The sequence below is a fragment of the Dendropsophus ebraccatus genome (genome assembly GCF_027789765.1).
Source record: "Dendropsophus ebraccatus isolate aDenEbr1 chromosome 6 unlocalized genomic scaffold, aDenEbr1.pat SUPER_6_unloc_1, whole genome shotgun sequence".
In the NCBI taxonomy this organism is placed as follows: Eukaryota; Metazoa; Chordata; class Amphibia; order Anura; family Hylidae; genus Dendropsophus; species Dendropsophus ebraccatus.
Genome location: NW_027208415.1, coordinates 196157 through 214133, shown reverse-complemented (window position 1 = coordinate 214133; position 17977 = coordinate 196157). Strand labels below are relative to the sequence as shown.

At 45.5% G+C, this 17977-nt stretch overlaps 2 protein-coding genes across 2 annotated transcripts in view; one reads left to right on the top strand and one right to left on the bottom strand.

The window, feature by feature from the left end:
* The window catches only part of LOC138774654 (uncharacterized), a 75450-nt gene extending 62614 nt beyond the window's left edge, over positions 1 to 12836 (bottom strand). The window contains exon 1 of the mRNA XM_069955650.1: positions 12719 to 12836. The gene's annotated coding sequence lies outside the window, so the exon portion shown is untranslated. The remainder of the gene's footprint in view (positions 1 to 12718) is intronic.
* Positions 12837 to 12921: 85 nt separating this feature from the next.
* The window catches only part of PPIL4 (peptidylprolyl isomerase like 4), a 158749-nt gene continuing 153693 nt past the window's right edge, over positions 12922 to 17977 (top strand). The window contains exon 1 of the mRNA XM_069955649.1: positions 12922 to 13067. Within this exon, the coding sequence (XP_069811750.1) occupies positions 12998 to 13067 (70 nt within the window). The 5' untranslated portion in view covers positions 12922 to 12997. The remainder of the gene's footprint in view (positions 13068 to 17977) is intronic.

Sequence of the window (17977 nt, the reverse complement as noted above, 5' to 3'; positions counted from 1 at the left end):
CTCATCAGTGTGGAGCAGGATTCTGGCTAGGTGGGAGCAATGCCTAGTAGAGCCATAAGAGAAACAGATTGCTGAACTCAGGGAGAACAGCCAAATGACAACACTGACGGCTGCTATTGAAAGCGCTCAATGCAGTGAAGTCCTAGGTGCATTGCCCCCTGGGAAACATGAGTATGCAAAAGAGGAGTCCGTGGAGCCTCATTGAAGAGTCTCAAAACACAGGACTAGCCAGATATCCCTCCGGGAAGGACCCAGCCAAGTGGCAGCTCCTATTAGGAAACCACCAAATCCACCATATTAAGTGGCCCTATAAGTCAGTGTAATGACAAGGGATAAACCAAGGCTAGGTAACCATCCACAGACAGCTGTTTCAGGGTGTTGCCCCTCATCAGTGTGGAGCAGGATTCTGGCTAGGTGGGAGCAATGCCTAGTAGAGCCATAAGAGAAACAGATTGCTGAACTCAGGGAGAACAGCCAAATGACAACACTGCCGACTGCTAATGAAAGCGCTCAATGCAGTGAAGTCGTAGGTGCATTGCCCCCTGGGAAACATGAGTATGCAAAAGAGGAGTCCGTGGAGCCTCATTGAAGAGTCTCAAAACACAGGACTAGCCAGGAAACAGAACTGGTGTAAGGGGTTGATGCGGCTCCTTTTAAAGCTTGATTGATTGATTGCCTGGCGGCTGTTTCCTGTCTCATGAGAAGGGGGATGGACGCTCTCCAGGGGTGCTGTCATAGGGCGAGAAGGGAAAGTTATATAGATTTGTAATTTACTTCTATTTAAAAAAAAATCTCAAGTCTTCCCATACTTATTAGCTACTATACATCCTGCAGGAAATGCTTTATTTTCAGTCTGACACAGTGCTCTCTGCTGACATCTCTGGCCGAGACAGGAACTTTGTCTCAGTTTTCTATAAATTTCCCATAGAAAGCCTCTCCTGCTCTGGACAGTTTTTGTCTGGGCCAGAGATGTCAGCAAAGAGCACTGTGTCAAACTTAAAATAAAACAATATTTCCTGCATGACATACAGCAGCTAATGAGTATGGAAAGACATGAGATATTTTTTTTAATAGAAGTAAATTACAAATCTATATAACTCTCTGACACCAGTTGATTTGAAAGAAAAAGATTTTTGCTGGATAACCCCATTAAAGCTTATGGGGTAGGGACTTATGCAGAGCGCTCTTAGGCCCCCTTCACATGTCAGTGTCAGTTTTTACTGTCAGGAAATCTGATCAATGGGTCTCGTAAGGCTTCAGAAGAGCACCTCCATCTGTAGAAGAATGTGAAACAGCTGTGACACATGGGTGAGGTCAGGCCCGTTTCTAGGTTTTCTGCTGCCTGAGGCAAGACCTGAAATGCCCCCCCCCTCATGCCCACACATGTCACACATCTCTACACTACACTAAGTGATCATTAGCCTTGAAGAATTGTTTACACTCTGGTGGAAATGGAAACTTTTTCTGTCTTGTCCTCACCAAGGATGGAAGGTTGTGCTGGGACAGGGTGACCTATGGTGGAGCTGGATTGTGTATACAGGATGTACTTGTTATTAAAAGCTACAGGTTTTGTGCACACACCCCTGCTGGAGAGGATGATGGCAGAGGGATGCTCAGTGTCCCTCCAGTGTCCTGTGTCCCTCAGTGTCCCTCTGCCATCATTCTCTCCAGCAGCCACAGCCCGCACAGCTCTGGGAGTCGGGTCATGACATCACCATTTTATCCAGGAAGTGAAGCCTTGATGCAGTAGTGAGTGCAGGGAAAAGGCACTTTATAAGCATTTCCAATAATAAGTGTATATTGGTGATTTGTATAACTTTTGGGGGGCAATATAATACTTAAAACATTTTTTTCGCTGGACTTCACCTTTAACCTCTTAAGGACGGAGCCAATTTTCGTTTTTGTGTTTTAGTTTTTTCCTCCTTGTGTTTAAAAGGCTATAGCACTTGCATTTTTTCACCTAGAGACCCACATGAGCCCTTATTTTTTGCGTCACTAATTGTACTTTGCGATGGCAGGCTGAATTTTTGCATAAAGTACACGGCGAAACCAGCAAAAAAATTCAATGTGTGGTGAAATTGAACAAAAAAAAAACGCATTTTTTTTTTATTTAGTTTTTTTTTTTGTTTTTACGCCATTCGCCCTGGGGTAAAACTGACTTGTTATGCCTGTTCCTCAAGTTGTTACGATTAAAACGATATTTAACATGTATAACTTTTATTGTATCTGATGGCCTGTAAAAAATTCTAACCATTGTTAACAAATATATGTTTCTTACCCCTTCAAGACCAAGCCTATTTGCACCTAAAAGACCAGGCTCATTTTTCAAAATCTGACCTGTCTCACTTTATGCGCTTATAGCTCAGTGGTGCTTTAACGTATGCTAGCGATTCTGAGACAGTTTTTTCGTCACATGTGGCACTTTATATTAGTGGCAAAATTTGGTCACTACTTTGTGTGTTTTTTGTGAAAAACATCAAAATATCATGAACAATTTTAAAAATTAGCATTTTATGAACTTTGAAATTCTCTGCTTCTAAAAAAAGAAAGTCGTATCACATAAATTAGTTACTAAGTCACATTACCGATATGTCCTCTTTATTCTGGCTTCATTTCATAAACATATTTTACTTTTTTAGGGTGTTACGGGGCTTAGAAATTTATCAGCAAATTACCACATTTTCGGGAAAGTTTCCAAAACTGATTTTTTTAGGGACCAGTTCTTTTTTTAAGTTGATTTAGGAGGTTTGTATACTGGAAACCCCCATAAGGAACAGGAGAGAAAATTCACCCCAAAATTTGTAACGCAGGTTCTCCTGAGTAGAACGGTACCTCATATGTGGGCATAAACCATTGTATGGGCACACAGCCGGGCTCAGAAGGGAAGGAGCGCCAATTAGCATTTTCCGTGCAGATTTTTCTGAAGAAGTTTCTGAGCGCCAGGTGCGTTTGCAGCGCCCCTGTAATGTCTACAGAATAGAACCCCCCCAAAAGTCACCCCATTGTGGAAAGTACACCCCTTAAAGAATTCATCTTGGGGTAGGATGAGCATTGTGGCCCCACAGGTATTAGAGGAAAGTATTCAAAATTGGCCAGTAAAAATGAAAAACTTGAATTTTTCCAATAATATGTTGGTTTAGACGAGGCTGAAGTTGGTTTCTTATTCGGCCAGTTTCTTATTCGGGGCTGAAGTTGGTTTCTTATTCGGCAGTTTCTTATTCAGAGGATTTTTCTTTTTCCTGTTTTAGCTATTATTCTTACAGAAAATGTATAATATTCATACCCTACCGTAAGTGAGGGGCCCTAAGAGGACGGGTGATAAAAATGGCAAAAAAGACCCCACGGTTGGCATAAAAATGGGCATGAAAGTAAAACCACAAAATTATTATTTAAAAATAAAATTGACTTTGGGCCACTGATCTCACACTGATAATACACAGAGAGGGATGCCCTGCATCACATCCAAGAGAGTCCAGCCTGGCCCAAAGTGGTTCTGGGTATAAAAACTGGCATCAAAGTGGGCACATAGCCATTTTTCATGATTTGAATAAGTAACAGCTATTTTCAAAGGGTTAAATGAGTTTGGGCCACTGATCTCACACTACGTACACACAGATAGGCATGCCCCGCATCACATCCAAGAGAGTCCAGCCTGGCCCAAAGTGGTTCTGGGTATAAAAACTGGCATCAAAGTGGGCAGATTGGCATTTTTGTCCTATTTTGAATAAGTAACAGCTGTTTTCAAAGGGTTAAATGAGTTTGGGCCACGGATCTCACACTGATATTACACAGAGAGGGATGCCCCGCATCACATCCAAGAGAGTCTAGCCTGGCCCAAAGTGGTTCTGGGTATAAAAACTGGCATCAAAGTGGGCACATAGCCATTTTTCATGATTTGAATAAGTAACAGCTATTTTCAAAGGGTTAAATGAGTTTGGGCCACTGATCTCACACTGATAATACACAGATAGGGATGCCCCGCATTACATTCAAGAGAGTCCAGCCTGGCCCAAGGTGGTTCTGGGTAGAAAAACTGGCATCAAAGTGGGCAGATTGGCATTTTTTTCCTAATTTGAATAAGTAACAGGTGTTTTCAAAGGGTTAAATGAGTTTGGGCCACTGATCTCACACTACGTACACACAGAGAGGGATGCCCCGCATCACATCCAAGAGAGTCCAGCCTGGCCCAAAGTGGTTCTGGGTATAAAAACTGGCATCAAAGTGGGCACATAGGCATTTTTCATGATTTGAATAAGTAACAGCTATTTTCAAAGGGTTAAATGAGTTTGGGCCACTGATCTCACACTGATAATATACAGAGAGGGATGCCCCGCATCACATCCAAGAGAGTCCAGCCTGGCCCAAAGTGGTTCTGGGTATAAAAACTGGCATCAAAGTGGGCACATAGGCATTTTTCCTAATGAATAAGTAACAGCTATTTTCAAAGGGTTAAATGAGTTTGGGGAACTGATCTCACACTGATAATACACAGAGAGGGATGCCCTGTGGGTCCTTACCAGACTTTGGAGCAAATGCCAAACTTTACTGAAACGGTAATGAGGATTAAGGTAAAACACATACCTTTATCCATGGTGTTTTTGGTGCAATAGGGAGCTATCAGCAGTTTAGATTAATCTAACTGGCTGACAGTTCCCCTTTAATAATGGTCATTATTTGCCCTTATTTTTACTTTGTTTAAACATAGCCTAAAGGGGTATTCCTGGAAAAATTGAAAAAAAAAAGAACCAAAATTAACCCTTAACTAGGGCTGGGCGATTAATCAAATTAATTCGATTAATTCGCCCAGAATTTGAGAATCGATTTAACTTTTTTGGAAAATCGAAAATCGATTTTCCAAAAAAATCATTGGATTTGGGCGCGCGGGCGGGCTGCTCGCATCCTCCAGCTACTGAAACAGCGTGAGGAGCGAGAGCGCCCAGCAGCGTCCTATGTCCCCGCCTCTGACCCGCCCCCATAGCCGGACGTGTACGCGCGCTTCCTCCCGGCCGCACATGGAGGTCCCCGGAGGAGGCTGCAGATACTGAAGCATCGGGTGATCGCTGCGGGTGCTGGAGCTGTACAGCAGCGACACTATCACCCGATGCTTCAGTATCTGCAGCCTCCTCCGGGGACCTCCATGTGCGGCCGGGAGGAAGCGCGTGTATATGTCTGGCTATGGGGGCGGGTCCGCTGCGGGGAGTAGTGCGGGCGGGAGGAGAGCGCAAGTGCCGGTGGTGTGCGCCCGCGCAGAGCGGGTACACCAGGTATGTTCCCTCCTGCCCCGGTCTGCTCCATGCCCCTGCCGATCTGCCCTATTCTCCCCCCGATCTGCCCCATGCTCCCCCCAGTGTACCCCATGCATGTCCCCCAGTGTACCCCATGCCTTTCCACCCTAGTCTGCCCCTTGCTCCCCCCAGTGTGCCCCATACTTGCCCCCCCCCAGTGTACCCCATGCTCTCCAGCCCAGTGTACCCCATGCCCTTCCCCCCAGTCTGCCCCATGCTCTTAGCTATGTCCCTGACCCTCATCTTTACCTGTACTACTACTACTACTACACCCCTCATCTGTACCTGTACTACTACTACTACTACACCCCTCATCTGTACCTGTACTACTACTACTACTACTACACCCCTCATCTGTACCTGTACTACTACTACTACTACACCCCTCATCTTTACCTGTACTACTACTACTACTACACTCCTCATCTGTACCTGTACTACTACTACACCCCTCATCTGTACCTGTACTACTACTACTACTACACCCCTCATCTGTACCTGTACTACTACTACACCCCTCATCTGTACCTGTACTACTACTACTACTACACCCCTCATCTGTACCTGTACTACTACTACTACTACTACACTCCTCATCTGTACCTGTACTACTACTACACCCCTCATCTGTACCTGTACTACTACTACACCCCTCATCTGTACCTGTACTACTACTACACCCCTCATCTGTACCTGTACTACTACTACTACTACTACACTCCTTATCTGTACCTGTACTACTACTACTACTACACCCCTCATCTGTACCTGTACTACTACTACTACTACACCCCTCATCTTTACCTGTACTACTACTACACTCCTCATCTTTACCTGTACTACTACTACTACTACACTCCTCATCTGTACCTGTACTACTACTACTACACCCCTCATCTGTACCTGTACTACTACTACTACACCCCTCATCTGTACCTGTACTACTACTACTACACCCCTCATCTGTACCTGTACTACTACTACACCCCTCATCTGTACCTGTACTACTACTACTACACCCCTCATCTGTACCTGTACTACTACACCCCTCATCTGTACCTGTACTACTACTACTACACCCCTCATCTGTACCTGTACTACTACTACTACACTCCTCATCTGTACCTATACTACTACTACTACTACTACACCCCTCATCTTTACCTGTACTACTACTACACCCCTCATCTGTACCTGTACTACTACTACACCCCTCATCTTTACCTGTACTACTACTACACCCCTCATCTTTACCTGTACTACTACTACACCCCTCATCTTTACCTGTACTACTACTACTACACCCCTTATCTGTACCTGTACTACTACTACTACACCCCTCATCTGTACCTGTACTACTACTACACCCCTCATCTGTACCTGTACTACTACTACACCAGGCTCATCTATACCTGTACTACTACTACTACTACACCCCTCATCTTTACCTGTACTACTACTACTACACCCCTCATCTGTACCTGTACTACTACACCCCTCATCTGTACCTTTACTACTACTACACCCCTCATCTGTACCTGTACTACTACTACACCCCTCATCTGTACCTGTACTACTACTACTACTACACCCCTCATCTGTACCTGTACTACTACTACTACTACACCCCTCATCTGTACCTGTACTACTACTACTACTACACCCCTCATCTGTACCTGTACTACTACTACTACTACACCCCTCATCTGTACCTGTACTACTACTACTACACCCCTCATCTGTACCTGTACTACTACTACTACACCCCTCATCTATACCTGTACTACTACTACACCCCTCATCTATACCTGTACTACTACTACTACTACACCCCTCATCTGTACCTGTACTACTACTACTACACCCCTCATCTTTACCTGTACTACTACTACACCCCTCATCTTTACCTGTACTAGTACTACACCCCTCATCTTTACCTGTACTACTACTACACCCCTCATCTGTACCTGTACTACTACTACACCCCTCATCTTTACCTGTACTACTACTACACTCCTCATCTGTACCTGTACTACTACTACACCCCTCATCTTTACCTGTACTACTACTACACTCCTCATCTGTACCTGTACTACTACACCCCTCATCTATACCTGTACTACTACTACACCCCTCATCTTTACCTGTACTACTACTACACCCCTCATCTGTACCTGTACTACTACTACACCCCTCATCTGTACCTGTACTACTACTACACCCCTCATCTGTACCTGTACTACTACTACTACACCCCTCATCTGTACCTGTACTACTACTACTACACCCCTCATCTTTACCTGTTCTACTACTACACTCCTCATCTGTACCTGTACTACTACTACACCCCTCATCTTTACCTGTACTACTACTACTACACCCCTCATCTTTACCTGTACTACTACTACACCCCTCATCGTTACCTGTACTACTACTACTACACTCCTCATCTGTACCTGTACTACTACTACACCCCTCATCTTTACCTGCAACCCTACTACTACACCCCTCATCTGTACCTGTACTACTACTACTACACCCCTCATCTGTACCTGTACTACTACTACACCCCTCATCTGTACCTGTACTACTACTACACCCCTCATCTGTACCTGTACTACTACTACACCCCTCATCTGTACCTGTACTACTACTATTACACCCCTCATCTTTACCTGTACTACTACTACTACTACACCCCTCATCTTTACCTGCACTACTACTACTGCACCCCTCATCTGTACCACTACTACACCCCTCATCTTTACCTGTACTGCTAATCCCCTCATCTGTACTACTACTAATACACTAGTACATAGGGCACATATTTGGGAAAACTACTTATATGGGGCACACAATGGGCTTGTCTACTACATAGGGGCACGGGAGGAGCACTGTTACACTGGGAAGCAATATGGTTGTTGTCTCAAACGTCTATAAAATAGTTTCTGATGCTGCAGGGAGAAAAATGTCCTGTTTGTTTAGCAAAAAGAGAAAAAAAATCGAGATTTAAATCGAGAATCGTCCAAAATTTAAAAAAAAAATCGAGATTTTATTTTTTGGCCATATCGCCCAGCCCTACCCTTAACTAAAGAACTTATATATTCCTTGTTGGCTTTACTCGGAGATTGCTGGTCCAGTCACATGATGCAACCTTTCTTACAGTGATGTCCTACTTCCTTTCATCTTCTTGGGTATGGTGACGTCAGCACTTGGGGGCAAAGCCATCTCTCGTACCCAGAACGACCTTCCTACACGTGCGCAGTGCGATCATTAGTATTGCAGCATGCATCTACTAATCCCACTGGGTACAAGGACATCAATGCTCCCGTAATCAGGTTCTGCTGGCTACAAGGGCGGTCTTACTGGCTACAAAGGGGTCCTATATGCCTACAAGGGGACCCTGACATTGCAGGCAACACATAGGACAAATATATTTCAATGGCCCTGTTCACACATCTGTACAAGTGTTCAGGTCCACGTCCCGCTCTACAAAAAAAAATAAAGGATAGATTATAGTGCGGACTTGCATTTGCGGCACGAATCATTGTATTCTACATAGTGCTCCGTAAACTGCGTAGCACTGTTACTGCACATTCATAGTGCGGTCCACCATTACAGGTCCGTATTTACTGGCTGAACTATGGATGTGTGAATGAGGCCTAACATAGCCTAAAGCAGACCTGTCAGCAGAAAACATTGCTGCAGATATTGTTATTATAGAAATGTATTCAGGGTTAGCCGAGAAATGTTTAATAAGAAGAGATGGGACAGCTAATTCTGGGATCCTGTTATGCTGACAAATGCGTACTGAGTACTTTAGCCCTGTTTGCTTAAAGGGTAGTGCGGCGCTAAACATTTATTCACAAAATACCCAGAACCACTTTGGGCCAGGCTGGTCTCTTGGATGTGATGCGGGGCATCCCTCTCTGTGTATTATCAGTATGAGATCAGTGGCCCAAACTCATTTAACCCTTTGAAAATAGCTGTTACTTATTCAAATCATGAAAAATGGCTATGTGCCGACTTTGATGCCAGTTTTTATACCCAGAACCACATTGGGCCAGGCTGGACTCTCTTGGATGTGATGTGGGGCATCCCTCTCTGTGTATTATCAGTGTCAGATCAGTGGCCCAAACTCATTTAACCCTTTGAAAACACCTGTTACTTATTCAAATTAGGAAAAAAATGCCTATGTGCCCACTTTGATGCCAGTTTTTATACCCAGAACCACCTTGGGCCAGGCTGGACTCTCTTGGATGTAATGCGGGGCATCCCTATCTGTGTGTACGTAGTGTGAGATCAGTGGCCCAAACTCATTTAACCCTTTGAAAATAGCGGTTACTTATTCAAATCATGAAAAATGCCTATGTGCCCACTTTGATGCCAGTTTTTATACCCAGAACCACTTTGGGCCAGGCTGGACTCTCTTGGATGTGATGCGGGGCATCCCTCTCTGTGTATTATCAGTGTGAGATCAGTGGCCCAAAGTCAATTTTATTTTTAAATAATTTTGTGGTTTTACTTTCATGCCCATTTTTATGCCAACCGTGGGGTCTTTTTTGCCATTTTTATCACCAGTCCTCTAAGGGCCCCTCACTTACGGTAGGGTATAAATATTTTACATTTTCTGAAAGAATAATAGCTAAAACAGGTAAAAGAAAAATCCTCTGAATAAGAAACTGCCGAATAAGAAACCAACTTCAGCCCCGAATAAGAAACTGGCTGAATAAGAAACCAACTTCAGCCTCGTTTGGTTTAGTTTGAAATTTCAAAATTTCACAAGGAACAGGAGAAAAAAATGTACCCCAAAATCTGTAACGCAGGTTCTCCTGAGTACAACGGTACCCCATATGTGGGCATAAACCACTGTATGGGCACACAGCAGGGCTCAGAAGGGAAGGAGCGCCAATTTGCTGGAGCAAAACTGCAGCTAGTAATAGTTATTAGAATAGTGCAGTTACTAAAATTAAATAAAAAAAATGAGATTACAGGTAATGTGGGGTGGTTTACGGACAGTCTGGGGTGGTTCCGGGTAATCTGGAGGTGGTTACGGGCAGTCTGAGGTGGTTCCGGGTAATCTGGGGTGGATACGGTCAACATGGGGTGGTCACGGGCAACCTGCTGTGGTTACGGCAACCTGGGGTGGTTACAGGCAACCTTCTGTGGTTACGGATAAACTGAAGAGCTAATAGGTAATCTGGCGTGGTTACGGGCAATCTGGAGGGGGTCACTGGCAAGGTGCGGTGGTCAGAGGACACGTGCGGTGGTCAGAGGCCACCTGCGGTGGTTAAAGCCCACCTGCGGTGGTTGCGTGCAATCTGGGGGGTTACATGTAATCTGGCATGATTACGGGCAACCTGGGGTGGTTATGCGCAACCTGCGGTGGCTACAGGCAACCTGGAGGGGTTACAGACAATCTAAAATTGTTACGGATAGACTGAAGTGCTTATAGGTAATCTGGGGTGGGTACATGTAATTTGGGGTGGTTACAGGCAATCTGGGGTGATTACGGACAATCTGGAGGGGGTCACAGGCAACGTGCGGTGGTTACGGGCAACCTGCGGTGGTAATCTGGGGGGGGGGGGGGGGTTAGGGGTAATTTGGGAGTAAACTGCAATTATTACTATAATAAAAAGTGTGTGTTTTATTTTTTTGTATGTTTGTCACTTTTTGTACTTTATACATTCATTTTCATTATATTACTATGATTACTGTGATATTTTCTATCACAGTAATCATAGTTCAGTGACAGAGACCAAATTGGTCTCTGTCACTTTAAATTTTCAGAGTTGGCTGGTTGTGGTCTGTTCACAGTGACGGCGGTGGCCATCTTGGATCTGATGGCCGCTGCGGGGAGGGGGGGGTTAGTGACTGGGGCACTAGGGGGGCTGATCTGGGGTCTGATTTTACTTATTTCATCTCCCCCCCACCGTGGATTCACGGTGGGGGGAGATGAAATGCAGTGGCGGTCACTAAGGGGTTAATGGGGGTCAGCTGCGGGATCGCAGCTGATTCTCATTATCTCCGGTGCTGGACACTGATGAGAGCGGGATCGCTATCTCTGCAACGATCCCGTTCTCATCATTTACCCCGTCAGTAACAGGAACGTATATATACATTCCTACTGCACGGGGTATGTGCAATAGGAACATATACTGTATATACATGTTACTAACGTGAAGGGGTTAAAATCGCTCCATTCCCATGCTTGTAGCGCTTTTATCCTTAGATCTATAAGGCTGTGTGAGGTGTCATTTTTTTGCGCCATGATGTTTACTTTCTAACGGTACCTTGATTGCGCATATACAACTTTTTGATCGCTTTTTATTACATTTTTTCTGGATTTGATGCGACCAAAAATACGCAATTTTGCACTTTGGCATTTTTTCGCGCTTACGCCGTTTACCGTGTGAGATCAGAAATGTGATTAATTAATTACGCACGCGGCGATAGCAAACATGTTTATTTATTTACTTTTATTAAAAACATGGGAAAAAGGGGGCAATTCTGACTTTTATTAGGGGAGGGGGCTCTTTACTAATACTAGAACCCTGGCACCCCTTTGCCCATGATGGCACCCTACACCGGCACCCCCTAACGTCACCCGTACAGCAGCACCCCTTTGTCCATGATGCCACCCATACACCGACACCTCTTCGCCCATGACGGCACCGCCTCACCTATGACAGCACCCCTTCGCCCATGACGCTACCAGTACATACACCCCTTTGCTCATGACGACACCCCCTGATCCATGATGCCACCCATACACTGACACCCCTTCGCCCATGACAGCACCAGTACAGACGCCCCTTTGCCCATGACAACACCAGTACAGACACCCCTTTGCCCATGACAACACCCCCTTACCCATGATGCCACCCATAAACTGACACCCATTCGCCCATGACGGCACCCCCTCACCTATGACAGCACGCCTTCGCCCAGGACGGCACCAGTACAGACACCCCTTTGCCCATGACAACACCAGTACACTGACCCCCTTTGCTCATGACGACACCCCCTCACCCATGATGCCACCCATACACTTACACCCCTTCGCCCATGACAGCACCAGTGCACCTGCACCCCCTCACCTTTACACCTGCACCCCTAGTCCTATACAGCACAGTTGCATGCATCTGATCGGCTTTTCCTATGTGGTGCTGTGTATTAGGAGGCTTCAGTATAGAGAGCAGATCCTCGTACAGAATCATTATTATTTACATCTAGAGATCTGACAACCACCAATAGTGTAAACAGAGGCTCTAGACATGGTCACCAGTCCATGATCACATGGAAAGAGAACTGGAAGCAGCTGAGACGTTTGTAATCTGGGGACATGTGGTAATAATTCATTTGGCTACCAGCGATGACAGTTGCCTACATGGGCACACTTCACGGCAGAGCCCGTGTAATGGCCGCTTTACCTGCATATGTGCCCTGATGCCATCGTCCGGGGCGCCTGACATCACAGACGAGAATGGAAGCAGCGATAAGGTAGCTGCACCAAAGCCCAGCACACATCCCGCACCTCTCCATCTTCACCAACACACAGGGATGGGGGCGGGGCTGACACGGGAAGTGTGGCCTCATAACCCCGCCTCCTCTTCCTGTTATTGGACAAGGACCTTTGAGGATTGTGACGTCGCCGAAGGTCCTCTTACTGTGGCGTGTGGTATTGTGTGGACAAGCTCCGGGTGTATATCATGGCCGTACTGCTGGAGACCACATTGGGGGACATCGTCATAGACCTCTATACTGAGGAGAGACCGCGAGGTACGTCATTCATATTAAGTTTAGCGGAAACAAAAATAAGCATGTGCAGAAGAAGCCCATGGCTATCCCCAGGGTTGTGTCTAAAGTCCATGAGCCGTAAGGACCTGGTCCTTATGAAGCATGGAAAATAGCCCCCTCAGTGTCATCTGGCTATTTCCCATGAGTGGTAAGGACCTTTTTTCCCCCTAGTGGTCATGTCCTGAACACACATAGAACTTAGCCTGCTCACACTGATGTGGCTAAAGTCCATGTGCCATAAGCAGGGCCGTATTAGCAACTGCATCTTGGGGAGCGTGGGGGAGAGTGATTTTGGCCACATGCATTTCTCAATGTGTAGAAAATTGTTGGAATCATGTTTTTCATGGTTTTTAACTGCTTAAAACATAAATTTCCAGATTGAATCAATGATTAGAGCAGTCTGTATATTGTCTGATGGAATCCTCACCACAAGATTGGCAGATTGGTAGCTAATAGCTCCAGGCGTCACAGCCACACTAGACCTGATCATACCCCCCCCCCCCCCCCTCAAAAAGTCACCAGATTTACTGGCAAGTCTGACCAGGAGGTGAGAGACTAAAAAAAATAAAAAATTAATAAAAAAGGTTCCCCCCCCCTGCTCCCCTGGTGCTGCCCTAGGCATCGGACCACGGGTGCCTAGTGGTAAATACGGCCCTGGCCATAAGGACCAGGTCCTCAGCAGTCATGGAGAATAGCCGGCTCACTGTGGTCCTCAGCTGTCATGGAAAATAGCCGGCTCACTGTGGTCCTCAGCAGTCATGGAGAATAGCCGGCTCACTATGGTCCTCAGCAGTCATGGAGAATAGCCGGCTCACTTTGGTCCTCAGCAGTCATGGAGAATAGCCGGCTCACTTTGGTCCTCAGCAGTCATGGAGAATAGCCGGCTCACTATGGTCCTCAGCAGTCATGGAGTATAGCCGGCTCAGTTGTCTATTTTCTATCATCTGTAAGGATCGGTTTGTTCCCTATCATTTAGGTCCTGATCTACCATAGTATTTAGCGGATTCATAGTGAGGGATAACGTCCATTCTCAGGAAGGAGCTCGGCATTCTATTAAAACTGCAGTATACTTTTTTTTTCTTTTTAAAAAATGTGCATATTAAAAAAAATAAACAACACTAATTTGTTATTTTATGAAATTGTTAAAAATCAATGTTAATAAGTCAATAGTGCAGAAACAGTGCAAATGGCGGCAGCATCAGGGTCCAAATGTCCTGAACCAGCTGTTCCGCACCACATCGCACCACATCACGCATGACTGGCGTAATATCGTGCAATAAATATACTCCTATCTATACTGATTGTGCATCAAGGGTTCGTACTGCTGAGGTCCTTATCACTCATGGGATTTAGCCGCATCACATACAGTTTGCTATTCTCCATGCCTGATAAGGACCTTTTCCATCTCCTATACACTGCAAGGGTTTCATACTGCTCAGGTCCTTATCACTCATGGGATTTAGCCGCATCACATACAGTTGGCTATTCTCCATGCCTGATAAGGACCTTTTCCATCTCCTATACACTGAGAGGGATTCATACTGCTCAGGTCCTTATCGCTCATGGGATTTAGCTAGAAAGTTGATCAATGTACCTGGTACATCTGCCCTCTTGGAAATAGCTTATTCACTGTGAGTAGATATACCGGGTACGTAGATCCACTTGAAAATAACTTTAGTGTGAGGATGCTAAATTCAAGTGAATCTATGTACTCAGTACATCTGCTCTTTTATAATGTGGATCTATGTTCCTGGTACACCTGCTCACCATGAATGAGCCATTTCCAAGTGAGCAGAAGTACCAGGTACATAGATCCACTTGGAAATAGCTTATATCGGGTGTAATGACTGGGCCTGTACAGCACCTTATAGTGGGTGTAATGACTGGGCCTGTACAGCACCCTATAGCGGGTGTAATGACTGGGCCTGTAAAGCACCCTATAGCGGGTGGAATGACTGGGCCTGTAAAGCGGGTGGAATGACTGGGCCTGTACAGCACCCTATAGCGGGTGTAATGACTGGGCCTGTAAAGCACCCTATAGCGGGTGGAATGACTGGGCCTGTAAAGCGGGTGGAATGACTGGGCCTGTACAGCACCCTATAGCGGGTGGAATGACTGGGCCTGTACAGCACCCTATAGCGGGTGGAATGACTGGGCCTGTACAGCACCCTATAGCGGGTGGAATGACTGGGCCTGTACAGCACCCTATAGCGGGTGGAATGACTGGGCCTGTATGTAAGGTAATGTATAGATTTTATTTTGGGCATGTTATCAGATCCACGTTTTCCTTGGATTTCAGCTAATGTGCTGCAGTTAGGTAGCTGCCATTTTTATTTACATGGCTGGTTAGGAAAATGAGGGGACCCTACACACCAGGGTGGTAAGGGGCATCTGGCACTTGACAGTACCAGGTACTAGGGACAGCTTCCACTACTAAGCCTGTAAAGTAGGGCTGTGCGATATGGCCAAAAAATAAAATCACGATTTTTAAAATATTTTAGACAATTCTCTATTTTTCTCCTTGCAGCTTCAGATACTATTTTGCTTCTCACTGTAACAGTGCTCTCCCCTGTGCCCCCATGTAGTAGACAAGCCTCCTCTGAGCCCCATATAAGTAGTTCTGCTAAATATGTGCAACTCCGTACCCCATATAGTATAGATCTTTATTTGTGCCTGCATCTAGGTAGGGTGTATTAGTAGTAGAGGTATAGTGGATGAGGAGTGTAGTAGTACAGGAACAGATGAGGGGTGTAGTAGTAGTAGTAGTACAGGAACAGATGAGGGGTGTAGTAGTAGTAGTACAGGAGCAGATGAGGGGTGTAGTAGTAGTACAGGAGCAGATGAGGGGTGTAGTAGTACTACAGGTATAGATGAGGGGTGTAGTAGTACAGGTATATATGAGGGGTGTAGTAGTACAGGTATAGAAGTACAGTATAGAAGTAGTAGTACTGGAACAGATGAGGGGTGTGGTGTAGTAGTACAGGTACAGATGAGGGGTGTAGTAGTACAGGTACAGATAAGGGGTGTAATTGTAGTACAGGTACAGATGAGGGGTGTAGTAGTACAGGTACAGATGAGGGCTGTAGTAATAGTACAGTAGCAGATAAGGGGTGTAATAGTAGTACAGGTACAGATAAGGGGTGTAGTAGTACAGGTACAGATAAGGGGTGTAGTAATAGTACAGAAGCAGATGAGGGGTGTAGTATTAGTACAGGAGCAGATGAGGGGTGTAGTAGTACAGGTACAGATAAGGGGTGTAATTGTAGTACAGGTACAGTTGAGGGGTGTAATTGTAGTACAGGTACAGATAAGGGGTGTAATTGTAGTACAGGTACAGATAAGGGGTGTAGTAGTACAGGAACAGATGAGGGGTGTAGTAATAGTACAGGTACAGATGAGGGGTGTAGTAGTACAGGTACAGATAAGGGGTGTAATTGTAGTACAGGTACAGATAAGGGGTGTAGTAGTACAGGAACAGATGAGGGGTGTAGTAATAGTACAGGTACAGATGAGGGGTGTAGTAGTACAGGTACAGATAAGGGGTGTAATTGTAGTACAGGTACAGATAAGGGGTGTAATAGTACAGGAACAGATGAGGGGTGTAATAATAGTACAGGAACAGATGAGGGGTGTAGTAGTACAGGTACAGATAAGGGGTGTAATTGTAGTACAGGTACAGTTGAGGGGTGTAGTAGTACAGGTACAGATAAGGGGTGTAGTAGTACAGGAACAGATGAGGGGTGTAGTTAAAGTACAGAAGCAGGTAAGGGGTGTAATAGTAATACAGGTACAGATGAGGGGCAGGGGTGTAGTTAGGTGTCATGGGGTCCCATAGCAAAAAAAAATGGAGCCTCATAAAACCTTGGTGACTGGAAATGGGGCAGGAGGGCACATACCTCCTAGCCACACACGCCCCTGGTCGCTGGAGGAGGCCGCCGCAGGGACTGCAGGATAGAGTGGCTGGGACAGAGAGATGGTGGCATCGCTGCGGTTACTAGAGGTGTACAGCAGGATGGGTGGGGAGCAGTGCAGACCCCCCAATCCCGCTGTACAGCTCCAGTAACCACAGTGATGCTACCATCTCTGCTTTAGTCACCCTATCCTGCAGTCCCTGCGGCCTCCTCCTCCAGAGACCAGGGACGTGTGTGCGGCTAGGAGGGGAATGCGTTTACTCGTCCAGCTATGGGGCGGGTCAACAGCAGGACAGAGAACACTGCTGGGCGCTCTCCCTCCCCAAACTCTGCTTCAGCAGCTGAAGGCCTCCAACAACATACCTGCCTGCTGCCCACATCCAATGATCGATTAAGAAAATCTAATAGATTAGCAAATTCTGGGCAGATTAATCAAATTAATTCTTTTAATTGCCCTGTCCTACTGTAAAGTAAAAAAAAAAAAGACAAAACTGCAAAATATTTTTTTATTCAAAATAAAACACCCCACTGTAGTTCAGCAGCAATCTATGAAGATCCTAAAACAGATTGCTGCTGAACTATAACCAATATTCCAGAGGGACAACAGACTGAAAGAGATTTTCCCAGAATTACCTCTTCTTTCATTCAAACAACCTCCGAATTTAAGAAACCTCCTTGTAAAAAGCGCTCTGACATCAACAACAGAGACTGGCACCTTCCCCTGCAACAACAGAAAATGCAGCACATGTCCCCACATACTACAAACAAACACAATCCGCATCCCCAATACACAGCGGGACTATACAATCACCAATGCTTTCTCATCCTCCAATGTGGTGTACATGATAAAGTGTACAGGGATTTACATTGGGGAAACAAAACAGAAACTACAAACTAGAATGAACTTACATAGACATACAATAAAAAGAAGTCTCAACACCCCTGTAGGCCAACATTTCTCAGGACTGGACCATAGAATAA